A 21915-nucleotide genomic window follows, 5' to 3' on the forward strand; every position below is an offset into this window, starting at 1 on the left:
AAGAGTGGGACCAGGTTCCCACCCCAGCTCTGCTCCCTCCTAGCCACATCCGGTCAGGTGAGTCCTGCTCCATGATGCTGAATGATGCTATGTGAAATAGCGCGTTTCGGGGGGTTACGGGGGACCTCTCTGTGTAGTCCAAGTGTCTTCATGGGAATGAAGTGCCAGACCCACAACCCAGCTCTGAATCCTGTCTCAGGGGACCCTTGGCCCCTAGCAATGCGAGCTCCGCAAATACCTCCACGAGCCTGACATCTTGTCCTGAGCCATGGGGCAGCAGCCTGGTTATCCACGGGAAAGCAGGACAGCCAGCATGCTGGGGAGCCCCGGGACCATGGGGGTCAAGGACATTCTGATACATACATACAGCTCCTTGGAAGCAGTCCACAGAGCAAGTGTCCGGAACCAAACAGCTCACAGCCGGCCAGGTCAGATGGAGAAGCAGGGGACGGCCTTTCAGCATCTTCATGGGCCCTGGTTTTGGAGCCAAGAGGGCATCCCAGCCACCCGAAGGACCCAGGTGCCTTCCCTCCTGGCCTCCGGACCTGCAGCTGTGTCTGGGAAGCCATGGCCTCCCGGGCCCACGCCCGACACCTTCCAGTGCGTGCCCTGAATGATGTGTAGTCCTCTGACCTCTCCAATTCCAGTCCCTCCCTTGCTATCAGAATGGGAGTGCCCCTTGTACTCCCGGAGCCTCCTGACCCTGATCTCACCAGAGGCTGTGCCTGAAGCCAGGGGGAACTTCTGACGGAATCAGGGCCACTCACATCCGACCTGCGTGACTTTCCTGGGGGTGGGACTTGGGCTTGGCTCAGACTGTGGAATTACAGCGTCTGCTCAACCTCACAGTGCAATAAATATTTGCTCGTGGGTGGCAACAAGTACATTCAAACCTCATTACTTAAGTTAAATGAGTGTTTTAGGTATCGGCCAAGATTTTCTCAACGTGTAGCCATGAGGAATTAAACCGGTGATGTAGGAGGGAAGGTGGGACTGTGTTCTGAGGTGCCTGGTGCGGGCGGGCTGTGGGCAGGTCATCCTGACACCAGGCCCACTCCATCAGTCCCAACCTAAACATGGTTATTTAAGCAAAGTGGGAGGGGTTTTGTTTTTTGTTTTTTAAATGAGGGAGAGCAAGAGAGCAGGGGGACGAGCAGAGGAAGAAGGACAAGCCAACCCAACGCTGAGCACGGAGCCCAACTCAGGGCTTGATCCCAGGACCCTGAGATCATGACCTGAGCCAAAACCAAGAGTCACACTCAATTCACTGAGCCATCCCGGCACCCCAAGTGTGAGTTTTTAAAAAGCTAGAAGAGGCTTTATAGGTCGTGCAGTGAGGGTCTACAGGTACAGGCCTGGAAAGCTTGAACTTTCCCAAGGTCAGACAGCTGGGAGGGCACGGGAGAGGGATCCATGCAGGTGGTGTCCCGATCCCACCTGCCTCGGACGTTGCAAATGAACTTATAAATAGCACCTTCTTCACTCTAGGGATTGGAGTTCTGTACCACATTTAGTTGAGAAAGTGTTTCATGGCTAAGTTTTGGAAACCATGGACCTAGCCCAGACTGTCTGTTTTGCAGATCGGGGCACAGGCCCGGGGACGCAACCAAACGGGCTGCCAGTGACGCAGGGGTTCGTGATGGAGGCACTAGGTCTGGTGTCCAACTCCCAATCCGGGGTGATCCCCAAGACCGTGTCTCCCCTGCACTGGACAGGTGGCTCTTCTGGGGGCTAAGTGGCAGCGTGGTGGCCCAGGGGACAGATCTCAGTGCAACCCTTGCCCCACAGCTAGTGTGCAGTGTGCCCCGTTTCTGAATCTGTCTTCTCCTCCATGCATCAGGATTGTCCCTGTACATCCTCCATCTCCCATCCAAGTTAAAGGATCACATGCTGTCACCGCGTTCCCCCCTCTCCATACCTTTGGGAGGCAAAGTCACACTGTGAATTCATTCTGTAGCCTCGCAAATCTGTGGGAGCAGAGAGGGGGATGGGCTCATCTTTCACCTCCTCTCACCACCCAGAGAAGGAAGCCCAGGGAAGGAACCCTGGGGGGCAAACCCGGCACAGAGGGATGCCGGCCTCTGAGCACTCCCAGTGCGCGGGATTCCAGGCAGGCCCCCGGATGATGAGGGAAGAGTAAACAGGGTAGAGGTGCAGCTGCTACCTGCCATGGCCAGATGGGCCACATCCACGGAAAACACAGGCAGCCACCCCTGGAATGGTCAGCGCTAGGTCTCCAAATCACAGAAGGCATGTAGGAAGGACTCCAGGTTTCCTGAGCTCTGCAGGCCCACTGCTTACCAGGGGTCCACCCACTGGGGAGGGGCGGACTGGCGGCTTTGGCATCAATGTCAGCCCGGAGGGACTCAAATTCAGGTCACTATCCGAGGGGCACTATGTTCACAGAGGGACCCAAGCTGCTCTAGCACCCCCATGTGGCTCAAGCTCCGGTTGTATTTCTGTGGCATTGTCATCGTGCATCCCTGGACCCAGGAGATGGTTCCAGACTTCTTGCCCATGGAGTGATTGCTCCAAACCACGGGTAACCACATGTGTGCCATCCGATCGGTGACCTGAGTCTTACGGTCACTGGGGCCATGTGGGCTCCCCCATAAGACCTGCTGCACAGCTGGACAGCCATGGGCAACAGTGGGAGGGTGGGAGGGGGCACCAGGGTCTCCACCCTGATGGGGGTGGGCGGTGGGGGGAAGGTGTCAGCTATTGAGAATGTCAGTTCTGCTCTTTGTAACTCACTTTAGTGAGTTTGGTGCCAGTGTAGACACCTGTTCTCATGAATGCACAAGAAGAAAATATTTCTTTAATAAAGAAAAGAGAAACAGTAGACTTCAAGAAATGTTTTTATTTTGGCTGCTTGAGGACCTTCACTTTCAGCTTCCCAGTACTGACGTAGGCCAAGCTTTTCCAAGCTCCAGGAAGGGACTCTCTAGTTTCTTCCCATTTCCTAGTGCTGGTTGATGCCTCAAGACCCTCATCCACTCGCCCACACGCACCAACAAGAGAGCTGCCGGGCAGCCGTGGGGCCCAGAGCTCCGCACGAACATGCTCAGCCCTGCGTTGGCCCTGGATTGGCCAACAGTGGTCAAGGCTTAGCCGTGACCCAACAAGAAACGCTCTTATGGACTTCACATAGCAGCACATGCAGTTCTTTAAAAAACAAACCCAACACGAACGGGAACAGGGCCGGGGAGCTTGGAAGGGGGGGCGGAGAGCAGCTCACCTGTAAAGAGCTCTTTGGGGCTGGGACCATGGGCAGACCCCGGGCATGCACTCTCCCACGACGCCGGGGGTGTGAGCGGAGGCACGTGATGCGGTCTCCAAGCATGCCATCTGCGCACGCACACACACTCAGCGTCAGTGTCGTGCCGTCAGGCGGGGGGGACCACGCGAGGGTCAGGTCCTGACAGGGACATGCATGGACAGCTCCTCGTCCGGGGGGCGGGGGTGGCATACCCTCACGCCGCGGACAGGAATGGGAAGAAGAAGAAGTCGAAGGCGAACTTGACCGCACCATGCACAGTGCTGCGCCAGTCGCGCTCGATCTTCACGTGCCGCCGCGCCGGTGACAGCTGGGCCATGCAGTTGAGGCAGCTGATGGCCTTGAGCTCGAAGACAGGCCACTTGCTGCCCAGGCGGCCCTCGAGGACGGTGCTGAACTCGATGAGGCTGCCCTGACGCAGGCCGAGCAGCACGTCCTTGAACTCGCCGCTGGCCCGCAGCACGATGTCCTTGGTCACGTCGTCCTCCTCCGGGCCGCGGGAGCCGTTGGTGCTGCTGAATGGCATGCCCACTGTGATCTCGAACTTGTAGCGGTCGAACTTCTTGATGTGGCAGGGGTGCTTGGCCAGGCGCTTGAGGCGGCAGAGCTCCTCCTCAGCCGTAGGGCCACTACCGGGGCCGCAGGCCGGGTAGGCTTCGCCGTAGAGGCAGCGCAGCCAGTCACCCACGAAGAACGGCAGCATGTTGATGGCTGCCTCGGCGCTGTTGTCGATCTCCGTGACGCGCACGTACTTGAAGCGGCCCGTCCACGTGACCCGGTGGCCCTCCAGGTGGCTGCACAGGATCTGCGTGCGGGCCATGTTGGTCTCCTTCCAGGCCCGGGGCCCACACAGGAAGCTATACTGCGGCCAGGTGAGTGTGGAGTTGTACACCTTCATGCCCTCCGAGCGGTACACGTAGAACCAGCAGAAGAGCACAATGGCCGTGAGCCACACCAGGATGAGCTTGACGATGGAGCTGCGCGTCAGGGACTTGACCATCCCCAGCACCGAGAAGTTGGCCTTGGTCCACCAGCGGACCAGCAGGGGTACGCTGCACGCCAGCACGGCGACGGCGATCTTGGTGAGCTCCAGGGCCAGGAACCAGCGGGCAAACTGCACCACACCCACCAGCACCAGGCCGGCCACCAGGATTGGGAGGGCGAACAGGAAGAGGCAGTAGCCTATGGAGGCACGGATCAGCCCCAGGCCCGTAGACTCGAGCAGGATGACCACGGCCAGCTCGCACCACATGAAGCAGACCAGGTAGGGCACCAGGTAACAGTAGGTGCCCTTGAAGTTCCTCAGCTGTGCCATGCGGAAGAAGAGGTACAGCAAATAGATGTAGAGCAGGCAGGGGAGGCTGACATTCAGGACGACGAGGGGGCCGACGGGCACGGTGAGGAAGGTCTGGCCCAGCAGCTTCAGGGGGCGCAGGTCGAAGGGCAGCGTGGGCAGCAGGGAGAGCAGGCCAGCGGCCACCTCGGTCACCAGGGCCCTCCTGGTATAGGGCTCGGCTGAGGTGCTCAGGCTCATGTAGCTGGTGGCCGTGAAGAAGACAGACACGACAGCCAGCTCTGAGCAGGGAATGTAGTCCTTGCTGGCAAGGGGGAAGGAGAAGATGACGAAGACGACGGACAGCAGGAAGTGGAGGTAGGGCTCTAGGTGGTTCCAGCCGAAGTTTACCTCAGCCTGCTCCACGTCCAGGTTGGGCTCGAAGCGCAGAAGCAGGCCCGTGAGGGTGCGGAAGCTCTCCCAGGCCCGGCTGTCCTGGAACACCTTGAGCGTACAGATCACCATGGAGATGAAGGACAGGTAGAAGATGACCAGGGGGATAAAGAGGGCGAAGAAGTCAATGGTCAGGTTGCTAATGATGAAGAAGAAGATGAGGGCGTTGATGTGGTGGGTGGGAACGATGGTCGACAGCCAGTGCACTCCTGCCCGGGACGCCATGTCGATCAGGTACTCTTTGATCTCCATGACGGCGTGCAAGGGGTATTTGACCACCTGGGGGGGTGCGGACGCAAAGACAGAAATTGGAAGCAAGTCAGCACAGGAGCCCCAACGCGGTCCTCAACACCCCACCAGCCACCTGAGCTCTGCTTGAAGCAAACAGCTAACCCTGGACCCCTTGTCCCAGCGGCTCCTTCCTATGTCAACACCCTCTGCACACGGTCACATCTTCCCCAGGCTCTGTGGTCCAGACGGACCTTCCCTCAATCCCATCCAGTCCTGCAAGTCCTGGCTCCTCTCCTCTGGGCCCCTGGAGTCCAGCCCTTGGCTCCCCTCCCGTCCCAACCTTCTGCCAGGGTTTTCAGACTCCTGCAAGCTAGTGTCCCCTTCCAGACCTCAGGTACCTGGAGGAAAGCACCTGGTTCCCCTCTGCCCTCCCCACCAGGCCTCGCTGGTGGAGACAGGAGCCCTGGCTGCCGGTGTGGGGGTGGGGCTTGTGACCTGGCCACCCCCGCGGCAGAGGCTGCCCTGCCGAACCTCGGTCCCCCCCACCCCCATTCTCTAAAGGTAGAGGAACTGATACTTTCAAACCCATGAAGGGCTCTGAACAGTCCCAGGAACGGCAGCAGGTGCGGGGAGCCCAGAATGAGAGCTCCGTGCAAACATGAACTGGGACCGCCTGTCCTGTCATAACCAAATGGAGATGATTCACCTGTAAGGGCCAAGGAGACGTGCTCGCTCGTGGCAGGGGACCCCAAAAAGCAGCTGCCTGCTACCACCCACCTCCACACACCCATGTTGCTCAGAATGGACACCACCACCCCCTGCCATGGCCGCTCCCACAGTCGGCACCCAGTGTGAAGGGCAGGCCGACCCCCAGACTTCACACAGCAAAGGACGAAGGAGGGACATGGGGGGCAGCCAAGGGGAGGAGGCAGGGGGGTGATTCGGCCCCCGGGGCTGGACTCCATACCTATGCACAACTCCCCAAGACGTCTGCCAGGCCAGGGCACAGGGAAATGAGAGAGGGGCTGGAGGTGCTGGCGCTCAGAAGGTATGGCATGGGGGAGGCCAGGGGTCTGGGCGTGTCTCGAGGGGCAAATGCATGGACCCCTGACCTCACGAGACACCCACGTGTGGGGGCAGGGAAGCCTGCCTGCTGCCCAGAGCCCCTCGGAGGTGGGGGGATACCCACCACCGCCCAGTGAGATGGGCAACATAGCCTCTGCCTCGTCTGCCCAGCTAGAGCATGAACCCGGCCAATGAGGTGGACACTGGGGGAGCACAACTGAGTGATCAGACCCGGATGCAGCTGTCATTGTTCAAGAGCCTTGGCTGTCAGCTCAGGAGGACCTGGAAGCAACGGGATAGTGCGCCTTCCACAGATGGGAGGGCACCTGGCTCACACATGAGTTGGGATATTAGGGAATGTGTGTGTGCACACTGTCTGTACACATACACACACATACATGTGTGAAGAGCTGCGTTCCCTCTTACACATTTGTGACAGCCCACTTACTCTCGTTCTAGAACAAGAAAGGAAGTGAATGATCGACCTCCCAGCTCAGGGGTGCCCACAACCTGCCCTGAGCACAGCACCGCCCTCCCACGTGACCTGGATGGGCCCTAGCGAGTGTCGGTACGTGTTCCTGCTCCGGAGCCGGAGTGGCTGTGAGCAGACTCCTCCAGGCTTCCCCCAGGAGGGCTCCTCTGACACAGACACAAAGCCAGAGCCCGCATGTGTGCAGCTAATCCTCGCTGAGGCAGCCCCAGCCAGTGGCAGGATAGACCACAGGTGTCCCCTGGGGCTGTTTAGCTCTCCGCCCTCCTCTGTACAAGCAACCCATGCCTGAAAACCAAGGAATCTGTTCTCCCCTCACCTCCTGAACCATTCACATCTCTTCTTTGAGCCCTTGAGGCCACACAACAGGGCGGAGAGGAATGTGAACAGACAGTGAAGCTTCTCAAAAAAAGAAAGAAAGAAAGAAAAGAAATCTGGATGGAACTAGAGGATATTATGCTAAGCAAAGTAAGTCAATCAGAGAAAGATCATTATCACAGGATTTCACTCATAGATGGAATTTAAGAAACAAAACAGAAAAAAAAAGAGCATAGGGGAAAGGAGGGAAAAATAAAATAAGAGAAAGTCAGAGAGGGAGACAAACCATAGGAGACTCTTAACTCTAGGAAACAAACAAGGTTGCTGAAGCTTCTCGAATATAGTGTCCAATGGTGTCTGGCCTCTGCCTGCACACTGAAGTGCCTGGGCCACTAGGACCAAGTAGTCCCTTCCTTTCGGGGCCCCAACTCAGCCCCTGGTCGCTTCCACCCAAGCCCTACTCTTGGGGCCCCACCCAACTGGGAAACGGAAAATCTTTTCTATAGACCAAATCCAACAAATTAAAACAAGCTGTTCTCTGAGCAGGAAAGAAATTTTAAAAAAAACGAGCAAGGGATCGGTTCTATGACAGGACAGCATCTGTGACCAGGCAGTTGCAGCAAGACCATCTCAACCTGACTAGGCTCAGACCCGAGTGACAGTGTGCACACGGCAGCCTTCCCGATGATTCAGGGTGAAACTGCGGATTTTTAAATATTACTAAATTGACTCTCGTGAGGGCTTCATCTGCCACGAAAGTCAGGAGCAGTGCAGGAGCAGTGCAGGACCTGGAGTCTGGAGGAGCCGGTGGAAGTCACAGCCGCTCGCAGAGGCACCTTGCACTTCGTGGGGGCGGGAAGATGGAGCGTGTGCCCTCCCTCCTGCTCCGAAAAGCTGGAACAGCCTTGGGTTTTAGAGACGCCTGCTAGGATTCATCATCTCTTTTTCACAAGAGCCTTTTAACAAGACAAACTGTAAAGGCATCAAAGTGCTCTGACAACTTCAGAAACTAAAAGAAAACAGAGCCCCGTGTACTTCTTGTTAGAATACTTTAAATCTCTTTCCCAAAAAGGACTCTCAGAAGTTTTGACAGCACTGAGTTTGTCACCTGTAAGAAGGGTGACATAACTCACCATCCCAACCAGGCTGCCTTGAAAGCAGGCACTGTTAGCAACCAAGCCCCGCCACACAACCTGCCCGCAGTTCCCCAGACTCACCCCTTCACCTTTGACCCTTGCTGGCCTCCTCTTGGCCAAGAACCATGGCAAGCACTCCACCCTCCTTCTCTCACATTCTAGGGAAATTAACAGCGTCCGTCTGTGAACACACTTAGCCCAGGCCTGTCCGAGTGGACCTGCGATAAAGTTGTGAGCTCCCTTGGTCAAGCTCCTGGGTCCTCTCAGCCTGTGGCTGAGAACTTCATCCTGGACACAGCCCCTGTCCTCGGGGGATCCCTCCGCTCTCGGGTCCCGAGTGAGGTCACCATGCCGGCCGCCCTGGGCTGTGGCATCTCCGTGCACCGTTTCTGTGTCGGCCTCCCTACCTGGAGGGCGCCCGATCTGAGCCTCCACAGCCAGGCTCCCAGGAAGGGCTACACCAAGCTGCCTCCACTGGGAGGACTTTGGCACACTTCCTGTCCCTGCCAATCCTGCTGCCCGCTGATGACCGGGCCATCCCCTGCCCCTCTGCATCACTGATGGTGGTCCATACACACTCCTGCTCATACATGTTCAGTTGAGAACAAGGGCCTCTTAGACGACTAACGCCATGGGCCTCATGATGATTCATCTGCTCGGGGCCCCTCATGTAGACAGACCTGCCTGGGTCAGGCAGCCACACTTGGGGAAATCAGGGTGTGCTCTGCAAGGTGGGAGAGCTGACCTGGGGAACCCATGAGAGCGTGGCATGGCCCACAGTGACCACCTGCACTGTAAGTCTCAACCATGGGACCAAGAGTGAGTGTTGTCACAGCAGGGCCGTGACCCACCATCCCTGGCTTTCCACACTTGTTTGTGTGCCCTCATTCCTCACTGCTGCTGCTGCTTGCTGGCCGCCGGCGGGACCAGGCTGCCTCCCTTCCTACAGCTCGCCGTGCCTTCCTTGCCCCCGCAGATCTAGGTGAACAGCTACCCTGGCAGGATCCTCACGGTCTCCCAACATTAGCACTTTGCTTTTGGGGGAAGGCATCTTTGAGAAACCAACCTCCATTCCATGCTGTAAATGGATCATTTTTCAAAATGACAAAGTCTAAGTGAAAGTCAGACTCCAGCGCGTGGCACACTGCCACTGGAGCACTTTGCCCAGAAAGACTCAGGAAGGCTCACCCGTCACTCCTGAGTATGCCTGCCCTCGACAGTGCCCTTGGGTTTGGAGCCTGAGTCCCCACAAAAGGCCCCATTTGGGAGAACACATCCTGTCCTCCAGGCAGAGGGAGGGAAGTCCGGGGAGGTGTGGTGAGCGAATGACTACAGGGACCATCCGTGTGGTCCCAAAGGCTCCCATGTCACACTGGGGCCTCCCATCTACCCCTCTGGATAGCACCACAGTGTGTGGAAAGGCAGGTGGGGGCCCTAGCGGTCAGAGCCCTCCGGCGCACTCACCTTCAGGCGCAGGGGCAGGTCCTCGGGGCTCCTGCCCGCCAGCTCATCGTCATCATCGTCCTGCAGGAACAGGTTGGCAGGAATGATGCCCTTGGCATACTTCTTGGTGATCTCCACAAAGTCATCCAGTGCTATGTAGCTCTTAGCTGGGCCAAACAGAGAGGGGCACGGGGTCACCCCACGCAGCCACACCAGGCAGCGGAGGTGGCTGGGGCCCAGCGGAGAGGGAAGCCAAGCAGGTTCAGGAGCAAGCGGCTCTCTGTCCGGGATAGACTGGTGGGCAAGGACAGCCGGCAGGGAGAAGAGGTAGGACGGCCTTCATCCCACCTCTTCTCCTTGGTGACACGCTGTCCCTCCCCTGAACTTCCCTCTCCTCAGCTCTCAAGCCCAGGGTCTGCCTGAGCAGACCTGGCAGCCACCTTCCTGCCCCGTCCTTCAGCCCTGGCTTCTCACAGCCTTGCTGACGGCCGCCCTACAGCCCTGCCACTTATCGACCCCTCCACTCAGTATGCAGCCACTGAGGGCCGGCCATGTGCCAGGCACCTGGCCCTAGCACTGGCAACGCCTGGGATCTGTGCACGAACCCAGCGTGAGCCCCAGGCTGGGCTCCTGGGCTAGTGGGGTCATGCTCAATAAGGCCAGACGAGGCTGGCTGTTCGCCGTGGTCGTGTCCATCTCAAGACTGTCCTCCAGGCAGAGGGCAGCTGGGGAGATACAGTGAGCGAATTGACACAGCAATCACATCATAAGCGGGCTGCCAGCTGTGGGGCCATCACTCACCATGTGTTGCTGGGGCTGCCTGTGCAGGGGCTGTGTTCTGGGTACCGGGGGCACTGGGGAAACAGGGACCAAAGCCGATCGCCAGAAGAAATCAATAAGCAGCAGCAAGAGCAAAGGGAACCGTGTCAGGAATGAGGCAAGCACCCCGGGAGAGGGTGGGATGCAGATAAGGGGCTGTGTGCTAACATGGGGGGCTGGAATGCATCCAGGGCTGCACCCTGGCCACATGCCACCATGAGATGGGGTAGCCTGGGGCAGGGCCTGCACAGATGGCAGTGACAGGTGGACACGTGTGGCTTGAGCTGATGTGAGAGAGCCCAGTGGCCTGGGCCAGGCTGTGCATTTGGTGGCCTAACACCATGAGACTGGCCACCAAGGCCTGCTGTGGACACAGCAGTGTCTGAGGATGGGTCACCGGTGCCTTGGACAGAGCCATTCAGGTGGGATGACAAGGGGGTGGGGAGGGGAGCCAGGACGGTGACTGCAGATGCCCCCCTCCAGCTTTGTTAGCAAGGGGAACAAAGAAACAGGGTGGCTGCTATGGGAGTGAGGGGTCCAGAGAGGGTCTCATACCTTTTTTCCTGAGGTGAGAGGAATAAGCCCATGTTCACAGGCTTTTGGGAATGTCCCGGTGGGGAGGGTCTGGGAGCCCGCACTCAAGGGGAGGCTGGCCCGGCTGGCTGATAGCCGGGCTAGGACCCCTGGATGGCACCATTCACACCCACCACGGAGGCCTGGAAAGGCCACATCTCTGTCCAGCTCTCAGCTCCAGGGGGCCTCAGACCCATCCCTCTGAGCCCGGAGCATGTGGTCTTCCCCTGGACCCCAGGACTTTCTAGCAGTTACTATGTGCACAGGGAAATTCTGAGTGGTTAACCCTAAGGGGACTAGGGCAGAGAAGGCGTTGCTGAGCCTCCTCAGGAGGGACCAACCCTCTTCAACTTCTGCCCAGAGGCGTCTCTCAACCCAAACACAGTTGGACCCCCAGCACCTCTGTACTTAAAACCCATCTAGAACCTTGGATTCCTCTGGCGTCCACCAGCCACAGCTGTCTCTCCATTCAGTGTCCTACCCCGCTTTACATCCCCGGAACAGAGCAAGAAAGTAAGTCTGTGCCCACGACGTGCCCGAGGCCCTGGGAAAGCCAGACTCAGGATTCACGGCATCACCAGAGCTCCAACGACACTTCACGGACTGACTGCTCACCAGCCTGGTGGGAAGGGGTGTGTGCCCCTCTAATCTGCCCCTCACTGTGCACAAGGGGAAACTGAAGCTCAGAGAGGAAAACCAGGCCTGCCTGAGGTCATGAGGAGGGTGGCAGAGTTGGGGGAGGAGCCGGGCCACCTGTCAGCACGGAGCAGCCCCTAGGTCCCTCTTGCTGCCTCCTTGGTGACCAAGACCAAGAGTCTGTCCACGCAGCTAGGCAGTTGCACATGGATTGAGGACCTCTCCTAATTGGATGCCCCAAAGGCACCCAGTTCTGTGTGCACCCCGACTCTGCATTCCTCACCTTCCCACAGCCTGTGCTCTGGGAGCCCCACACTCCCTGTTGGGTGCCCTGTTGGGTGCCCCCTTGCCCTTCAGGGGCTGATTGCCTCCTCACCCTTGCTGACCTGCTCAGGCACGTGGATGCACTCCCACACCACCCCCGTCTCTCTGTCCTGTGAGGACTGTCCTACTGTCCTGTCCTGTGTCTGTTTTCCCTCATACCGTGAGCTCCCACTGGGCAGGCTCCAGATCCCACTGCCCAGAACACCGACAGCCCCATGTCCAGACTTTGCAGCAAGGAATAGACATGGTGCCCAGGGTGTCGGGCGTAATGGCTTGGTCAAAGGGGGTCACGGGTGCAGGACAGGAGGCCATACTCACATTCGCTGCTAACCAAGCGCTCCAGTACCCGCCTCTGCTTCTGTAGGGACTTGGGGACCGGGCCTGGCTGTGCCCCTCCATCTGTAGATGACAGAGCAGAGAGAGAATCAAAGCAGGCTGTTCCGGCATGCTCTGCAGCATTCTAGAAACTGGTACATGTGCTCATGGGGCATCCCTCAACTCTGGGGACCACAGGGCCTGGGGTCTCCATGCAGCCTCTGATGGGGACAGCGACAGCCACCTCTCGGCCCCCGCTGGGTACAGCCGTCCCCTCTACCAACACAGCCAGGGCAACAGACACACCAGTTTCTGATCAGCACAACTTATCCCCAGACATCTCTGCTGGCATTATCCTTGGCAGGATTTTCCCCTGGGAAAGACTGAGCTCTCTGGGGGCCAGGCCTTCCCTATCTCCCCAGCCCTGGTACTGGAAGGGGCTCCACAACGAGTCTGTTCACAGCTGAGTGCTGAGCCCAGACTGAAATATTCTGCCCTTTTGTCAACATCTACCCTCTGCCACACCCCCAATCCGGTGAGCAATCAAGTCTTCCAGCAAGCATGCCTTTGCGGGGTCAGGTCAGGCAGGAGTGAGGCAACACAAGGGAAGAGGCGCTGTGACCCAGAGAGACTGAGGGCCATGGAAGTGGCCTGGTTTGGGGGGGCAGCAAGTAGGGGCTGCTCTGTGTCACTGCAGGGGCTCTGGGGCTCCCCAGGGGCGGCCCTGAGCTTACCACATCAAGCACGGCTCCCCAGGGTGCTGCCCTCCGAGACCCAGGCCTCATGGACACCTCCACTGGCCCCAGTACGTAGTCTTCCCAGCCCCAGCCCAGACAGCAGGCTAGTGCCTGGAGGCTCTAGTCGGCAGGGGTCCTACCCGGAAACTCCAGGAGAAGGGCACATTGTCCACCCAGGCTTCTCTGCTGCTCTGCTGTGTTGGCAGGAGGCCCTAGCCCTGGTGGACCTGAGAGGGCTGGGCGCAGTCCTGGGCAGAAATCACACCTGAACAGATGGAAGCAGGTGCTCCTCCAGTAATGGGGAGGAAAGGTCAGGTTGGCCCCAGGGGATGGAGAGGCCGCACCCAGTTGGGGATGCCCATTCTTCCGCATCATCTGTCCTTTGGGCTGGTTGTGGCTCAGAAGGCTGAGGGAGGGCTGCGGAGGCCGGTGATGAGGCCTGCCTCAGGGAGGCTGTCTGAGCCACAGTCAGCTCAGTGCTCCTAGAACCCTGGGGACTCAGGGACCCAGGTCCCTGCCGAAACTGTGTTACTTTCCCCTGGCTCTGTCCCTTCAGGAGGAGCAGGACACCCTGAGAATGACAAGACCTGTGGCTCTGCCAGTGGACTGCACCAGAGCTCGGGCAGGGCTTGGGAAGGGGACCCCAAGAACAGGATGACACCCCAGGAGAGACCCTTCCTGGGCCTAGACCCACAAAAAGGTCCCCGGGAGCCCCCAGTGAGCTCCCAGAGTCTCTGCAGGGCTCCCAAAGGGAAGCCCCCCAGAATTCCCCCAGAGAAGCCCACGAGCTCCCTGGGGAAGGTCCGGAGCCCGAAAGGCTTGCATACCATGCTCATTGACCTGACCGACGTTCTCCAGCAGCTCTGACACAGCCACCTGCTTCTTCTTCTTGGGATTGAGCTTCCAGTACATGACCAAGGCCGCCTTGCGCACGGCCCGCTCCAGGTCCGTCTCGGAGGAGAGTTGCTTCACCTCCTGCTCATTCTCAGAAGTGATGCCTACGAGACAAGAGGCATTGCTGGTTTTGTTCCGCCTGCCTGGGTGCCGCTGGTGATGCTCCGAGCGCTGACCAGCTCCGCCTGCGGAGACCTGGGAGAGGACTCACACGAGATGCTGTGCAGGCTCCTCGGGTCACCAGGGCAGGAAGAGACATCTGCCCCAAAACGACATCTCGCCAAAGACCCTGCCAGGACCCACACTCCAGATCGGAGCTCAGCCTGGTCCTTCAGTGGACCATCCCCGGGGTGAGCCTGTGGGTGAGCACATGCCGGGCCCTTGCCATGCTCCTGGTAGGCCTCCCCCGGTGACCCCCCAGGCAGGCGTGTGCTAGACCTTCTTGGGCTCCTGGCCCACTTCCGCATCCGATTTCCTCCTCACCAGCACCCTCAGGAGTAGGCATGGCTCTCCTCATTTACAGATGGGGAAGCCGAGGCACAGGGGCGTCCTGGCCGGCCCCAGGCCAGGGAGTCAGAGACAGGCAGAGCAGCAGGGAACCATGGGAGTCAGAGACAGGTGACTACGGTTATCAGCCTGGGTGCTGCCTCTCCTGAGGAGGCTGGGAAATCCGGTTCCCACACCGCCAGTCCTTTTCCAGGGAGATGGAGACTCCCCATGGAGAGAGATGGGCACAGGTTTCACAGGCTAGCCTATGGCCATCTTTCTCCCTTCAACCGCACTGTCAGGGTCATCAGCGCCCCCCCCCCCAACCAAGGGCAGTAAGACATGAGATGGGGGGACAGAATTTCTTTCTCCTTCTAAACATCTTCCAAATTTTCCACCTGAGCACACATTTCTCTCAAGGTCAGGAAGCACTCAGTGTGAAAAAGGCAGGGGCGGAGGGTGGTGCGGGGCACACAGGGCCCCCCACGGCCCTCTGCAGCACACATCCTCAGGCCTGGTCCTAACCAGGTTCCCCCTGGCCTCTGGGAACTGCTGGGTGTGGGTGCACTGACATGCCCCCGCCGGCTCAAGGCCCTTCCTCCCACTCCACAATGGGAGAGTGGGCTGGTGAGAAATCCTGGTGGACAGAAAGCCTTGATTCTGTGTTTCCAACAGCATCAGTCCCATTTCCAAAAAAAAGAAGATTCTATATAATACATAACTCTTAAAAACATTCTGATACAAAACCAGAAAAAAACGCTCAAAACTATAGAGCATTTCTCTGGGTTTCAAGGTTATGGGTAATTTGTATCTTTGTTTTCTATACATTCCGAGTTTTATATAATAACCATAAAACACTTCCACCATCTGAAGAAAACCATTAAAAAATACTTTATGACACACACTACATGCTTCCATTTTTCTCTGAGGTTTGAAACTTCCAGAAGCACACTGCTCCACGGCCCCAGGATAATGGAGTAAATGACCGCGTGTGGCTAGGCTATGTCTCACTGGTCCCCACATCCCCACACCCGTTCGCTTCCTGACAGCGAACGCACCTGAGCAGGTCTTCACTGGCCTATGGTCCCCCAGCTGTTCAGCCCAGACTGGATGCAAAGTCAGCCCCATTAGTTCCATCCTGACCTCAGGCCACTGTCACATTGTCCTACTGTACCCTGCTGAAGCTGACCGTCCGTAGGCTCTACGATGCACTCCTCAATCTGGATTAGAACCCAGAAGGGATCTACCGACAGACCAACACAGACCGAAGAGGATGACAGCGGCTTTGCCAGCTAAACATCCCATGTCATACTCCGGAAACGTGTTTGGAACAAAACCAAAGCGGAACAGAATTCACACCTGCCAATTTAGCAAGCAGTGCTTGTCCCTCAGGGGCTGCGCCTGCCCCCAAGCCTCCCTCGGACCCACCTTTCCTGTCCGCCAGGCACCGACGAAGAAGCTTGACGGCCTCGCGCCGGCCCTGCTTCGCGGCGAGGATCAGCCAGCCCACAGCGGTGCAGTTGTTCAGCTCCTCATCCGCGTCGCCGGCAAGCTGCAGGTAGTGTTTCCCCACCTGCAGCAAGAACCCGGTCAAGCCACACTCCACGGCACACCCCCCACCCCGCCCCCGCTGTGTGCTGCACCAGGGCTCCTGCTCCGCATCCTGATCCTGACCTGCTCCCCAGAGACGGGCAAATGGGCTTCCTGACCCTCTCCTGCCCCGTCCTCCTGGCCAGCCTGCCTCCCCCACCTTGCTCGCCCAGGCCAGGAAGACGGGGAGCGGGGCCCCCGGGGCGTCTGCCCCCAGCAGGGCCTGTGGGACCCTCGGGGCCCTTGATCCTCAGAAGACTGTGGGGAGGGTATGGGCCCCCCTTCACAGATGAGAAGACGGGGTAGGGGGGCAGGGACACTGAGGGCAGACAGGAAGGAGGGAAGGCATCCCAGAGGAGGGGGAGGCCAAGATGGGGTGTGAGCTGGACGTGGGCGAGAACACAGGATCTGCAGAGGGTGGTGGAAGGCAAATGACACAGAACATGGGAACACAGCAAACAGGGGCCCGGCATCCCTGCTCTCCATTCACATAGCACCGGCTTTCCCCAGGGCCACTGTGCAGGGCCTGTGGGCTGAGCTTCCCACTGACACATGGTCCTCACCTCCGTCTGTGCCTTGGGGTCCCCTGCTTTGGCCTTCTCCAGGACTTCTTCAAAGGGCACTTCCACATCTCCCCTCATGGGCCCTTTCACACAGGAGAAAAGCACACAGAATGAAATGAGGCTGGTCCCTGTTGCCTGTCTGGGAGTGGAGGGGACTACAATGATGGGCTCAGACCCAGGGCAGCTTCGTTAAAATCCAGGTCAGACGCAGACAGAATATGCCAGCATGCTGCCTTCCAGTGATGCAGACAACCCCAGAACATGGACAGCAAAACTGCCACGGAGGGGAGCAGCTCAGAGCAGCAGGAAGGACGAGGATGAGGGGGCACAGACGCCAGTCCCACCCTCACCCCTGAGCTCAGACCTGCTTGAGTTGGGCTCTAGAAAGATCCTAGGACTCTGGCCTGAAAGCCCCTGACCTAAATAAACACCTGTGCCCCAACAGACAAACCAAACCCATGTTTTCCAAGACTGCCACCTACACGCACATGAGTTCTGGAGGCCACGATCGGAGCGCGCACACATGTGCATATATGTTACATTTACAACAGTGAATCATGATCAACTTCCCACATTACTCTCCAGTGAAAGGCACCATTTTCACAGTTCAGAAACCCGTCGGGAGGTACATGCTCAGGCTGCTGGGCCTCCCCACTCTGCTGGGCCTTTGCATTATTCCCAACACTCACTGATTTTATAAAACAGGGCCACAAAACCACTCTGTGGATATATTTTCTTTTGGGGTCATTCTCCCAGTCAGTTCTTCAGGTGTGTTACTAGGCCCAAGGGCCCAAACATCATATGGCTCATACTATAGTCTACTTTCTAAAAAGTTATCCGGAGTTATGGAAGTATCATGGAAATACACCAACTTTACAACCTTACCAGCAATAGGCAGCCTAATGATAAAAAATTTAATAGTTATTTATTTACTTTTTACCAGTGTCTGTCTTTGCTTTATACAATGAATATGCGGGGGCCTCCGTCCTGCCCCACACCCCACACCCCACCTTGGCAGGTCCCAGGCAACCCGTGGGATGTACCACTACTGACTCCACTGTAGGTGCCTTGTAGGAACTGACAGCCTCTCACTCTCTAGAAGTTTCTGGAAACAAAAATTGTCTCATGTGACATCACCCAAGGACCAGCCTTCCTGATGGGTTCATCCAGGCCTCTCCCAGAACCAGCTCTGCCAGGCTTGGAGCTGGCTCTGCAGCCACCAGTGCCACCAGGCCCTGCGTTCCAGTCACTCGAGTGCACAGGACACAGGACTCTGGGAGGAGGCCGGGGCATAGCCTGGGCCAGCACAGCCTTCAGGTGCAAAGATGGAGAGGCACGGGGGACTAGGGTCAGCTCAGAGCGAGGAGACTTCTTCTTAAGACCTCACAGCTCAGGTATACACTGCAGCCCTCTTGTGGGATGGCTGGAAGATACCAGGTCACCTCTCCCTGAGATCAGACTGGGTTTCCTTGCCAAGGTCCTTGGGGCCCCTGCCTAGTGTGGCCTCAGCATGCCCACCCTTCCCTCGTGCCCAGGACATTGGTGCTTCCTGAGCCAAGGCCACTGCTCCCTTCTGGCCCCTGTCACACCCCCTCCAGCCCCTGGATGCACATTCTGGCCTCGAACACGAGAGCACAAAACCTGCAGACTACAAGCCAGTCCCTTCCATGGGCTCCCAGGGAGGAGTGTGCACACTGAGGGAAATCCAGCCTGTGTGTGACTCTGCCATTAGCATCAAAGTGCCATGTTACCTAGCCAGGGTCATTTTCAACACAGTTGTTAATATCCAACCAACAGGACGGTTATGAAGGACAAGATACTTTGCGTTCCATGACTGGGCCAGAGTTGGCATTCCCAAAATGTGGGTTTCTTTTTCCTCCCCACTTCCCACCTCTTGTCTGACCCCAGGGCCTTTGCTGCTCACGGACACTGCACCTCCCACCGCAGGGCCCACCAGGCACCTTCCACAAGTCCAAAACTTTTCTTGACTAACTGAACTCACAAGCCCATGTTCTTTCTGTGTTCTGATCAGAATAGAGAGGAATCAAGCACACATCTGTTGGCTGAAGATGCTGGCCATGATTAATTCTTCACAGAAGTTATTCATAGCCTGGCATTTCAAGAAGTCTCCCCAGTAGACAGAACCTCCTTGAAACATACGCCACACCCTCTTCATGATTCCAGGTCCCACTTGGCACTGGTAGAAATATTTCTACAACTACTCAAATGTTGGGCCCGTGCTGCAGACCAGTCAGAGGGCTCTGACTTTTTCCATGTAAGCAGGAGCCTTCCCACATGTCAAGGGCTTACTGGCCAGTGTCATAACCCCCCAGAACTGGCTGAGGCAGTGTGGACCAAGGACCATGAAACACACCTTTCCTTGCACATGCAACCTGCATTCCTGTTTTTTTCTGGTCCCAGCACTTTGATGTCCTGTTTGGGTACCCACCGTTCCCTATATTGGTCGTCAAGGTCTGGTGTCATTGTCCCTCACCCATGCTGCATGGTGGGGGGCAGGCTGTGTCCCTGTCTCCCTGACCACGGTATTTGGGTTTCAGGGTTGGACACAGACCCAAGCCAGGCCAGTGGGGTTTGCACTGAACTGCTGGGAAACCAGCATCCTCCTGCCGCTAGGTCTCAGCTGACGGACACCAGTGGGGAGGCCTGGAGGGCCACCCAGTGAGAGAACCCATGTGAGGTGAGGGAAAGCGGAGCTGGGGTTGCTGATCACAGCATCTGAGCCCCTGGATCCAGTCCTGAAACCAGCACACTGTATACTCTACAGATCCCGGAACTAAGAAATTCCTCTCAACCTGGTTTTTTTTTTTTTTTTTTTTTTTGGCTTATGTCAATTTATATCGTGTCTCTGTGTCATTCACAACTGGAGGAGTCCCGACTCTAACTCATTTTTGAAAGGCTTCTTGTCACCAAGCAGCAATAACCAGAGCTGCTGGCCTTAGGCAGGTCTGCACACCTCTACCAGAGCCCACGGGAGAACCACATCCATGCCCTTCCCCATCTTTTCGTTGTTCTCTCCACAGATTCCCCACATTAGAAAGCCGTGCGTGTGCCCTGCTGACTTGGTATGTGACCTTGATCTTCTCTGGAGCTGTCCCCTCTCCCTGGCGGGGTCCTTTGCTGTTTTTCTTTGCAACTGGGACGTGGTGTTTCACAGCTCCCACCAGGCTTCACAGGGACACTCTGTCCAGGAGGTGGGTCTGACCCAACAAAGTCCAGCTGCCGGCACTGTGCTGGACCCTGCGGCTGGATAAGCGGTGCAAGATGGAGGGATGAGGAAGGGGGCCACCAAGGGAAGGAGGGTGGGCAGGGTCCGTGGCGCTCCTGTCTCTGCAAATACCAATGTGGGGACACAAGGACATGTTCCGCACGGTGACTGTGCTGCAAGTTCAAGGCCCCAGGCCCCGCGGCTGCTCTGCAAAAAGGGAGAAGGTCGTGAGCAAGCCTCACACCCACTCTGGACTGCATCAGGACCCTGGGCCGCGAGCGGGAAGCCCATGCGTGAAGCTCTCCCAGACATGGCGGGAGCAGGACAGAAGCTGGCGCCCTTACTCCCAATGGCTGCTGGCCGGATCCGCTGCTGAAGTGAAGTTTGGAATTGTTGAGAGCTTGCCAGAAGCTCAGAGAAAGGGAGGGCCACCTGACACCTGCAGGAGGAGGATGATGCAATGCTCCTGTCCTCCTGTGGCCACCGCCAGCTCCTTCCTCATTCCCGCCCGTCCTCCCTGGTCCTCCCAGGGTGCCCGCCCCTGGCAGCTGCATGGAAGCGCAGGGTGAAAAGCAGCCAAGGGTTCATCGTCTGTCCTTGTAGGCGCCTTGCACCAAGAGGCTGTCCCACACACACGGGATGGCCGGGTTGTCCTCCACCATCGGGGTGTCCCACACACAGGGCGCGGGGGTCGCCCTGCACCAAGGGGCTGTGTCATTAGCCTTTGGGATGCTGACTCTCGTTCTCGTGAACAAACAGGGTGAACGACCCCTGCCCAGGGCTGGCCGAGCTTAGCCGGGGGATCCAGCCAGGAGTCCACTCTCCTGACAGCCCAGGATGGGGTTTTTTACCGAGCACCGCCCACGTGCTAAGGGCAGCAAGCTGAAGGAGGCAAGACAGCTGCCCTCAAGGCCCGTCCACGGGCGGGGCGAGTATAGTCACACTTCATCAGTGCGGGCTGTGGAGATGTTGGAAGTCATCAGTCCTGATGGGGGGGGGGCGGTACTTCCTGGAAGAAGTGATGCCTGAGGCTTGGAACACAAGTCGATGGTTAAAGGTAATTGATGAGGGCACACGGCCAACTTTCCAAAGGTCTCAGGAAACCACCTGACCCTGCCACCCTGCAGCTCATGACAGGGCGTCCTATAGTGACGAGGTGACTGCACGGGCACGGCTACCAGATGGACTTGGGCTTGTACTAGGGTCAGGACAAAATAACCTGTGTGGAAAAGTCTCTGGATTGTCAATGGCTGACACCTTGACCAGAGAACAAGAACCCAAGCTGTTTATTGCTGTGACTTGTCCCCAGAACAGCAGGGCCTCAACGCTCTGTGCCTGCTCACACTCCCACATTGGCATTGGTTCTGACCGTCCAGCTCTGAACCCCAGCACTCTCCCACGGCTCCAGCCAGAGACCTGGGGGCCAGCCTTGCTTCCTCTGCCCTCATCTCCGCCTGCCCCTCAGCCACCACTCTGCCTGGCAGCTGGGGTTGCTTCCTCTTTAATGTGACACAGAGCATGTCTCCCTCTCATTTAGACCCTCCAACACTCCCCCAAACACCCTTCTCCTTATCATGACCCTTGAGGGCCCACCTGGCTGACCTCCTAACCCTGTACTCTGACTCCTTCCCAGGGGGCCATCAGTCTTGGAGCCTGGAGTCCAGCACGGCCACACACCGTGCAGGTCCTTCTTCATGTACTCACCTGGGATCCCTCCTGGAGGGAGGCTGTGGCCCTGAACCTGGGAGGCCTCATGGCGCTGGCAGTCCTGCTGGTGATCCGCCCTCACCCACCGAGGTCAGCAGAAAGGGCGCCTCGTGCTCCCCAGGCCCCCATAACATCAGCTATCCCCAGCACAGAGCCTGCCCTCCAGGACGGTTGTTTGCTTCTAGCTCTCCCAGGCCCAGGGCTCCTGGGGGCAGGGTTGAGCCTCACCAGAGACTACCCTGAGGGCCAGCTGATGAGCCCAGGGTCTCCAGCCTAGCCGTCTCTGCTTCAGTCCTGCACTGGGCTCCCTGGAGAGATGGCCCCAAGCACTGGGCACACCACCTGCGGCCCCCCAGTAA

General features: G+C 57.8%; 1 protein-coding gene across 2 annotated transcripts in view; it reads right to left on the reverse strand.

Annotated features, from left to right (window-relative positions):
- Positions 1-2841: 2841 nt before the first annotated feature.
- Positions 2842-21915, reverse strand: part of WFS1 (wolframin ER transmembrane glycoprotein) — a 29974-nt gene continuing 10900 nt past the window's right edge. For both annotated transcript variants that reach the window (XM_080796610.1, XM_080796611.1), the window contains exons 3-8: positions 16624-16706; positions 15899-16043; positions 13918-14088; positions 12357-12437; positions 9708-9853; positions 2842-5282 (exon numbers count right to left, since the gene is read on the reverse strand). In XM_080796610.1, the coding sequence (XP_080652736.1) occupies positions 3474-5282; positions 9708-9853; positions 12357-12437; positions 13918-14088; positions 15899-16043; positions 16624-16706 (2435 nt within the window). In that variant the 3' untranslated portion in view covers positions 2842-3473. The remainder of the gene's footprint in view (positions 5283-9707; positions 9854-12356; positions 12438-13917; positions 14089-15898; positions 16044-16623; positions 16707-21915) is intronic.

This window comes from Martes martes (assembly GCF_963455335.1).
Source record: "Martes martes genome assembly, chromosome: 2".
NCBI classification, from domain to species: Eukaryota; Metazoa; Chordata; class Mammalia; order Carnivora; family Mustelidae; genus Martes; species Martes martes.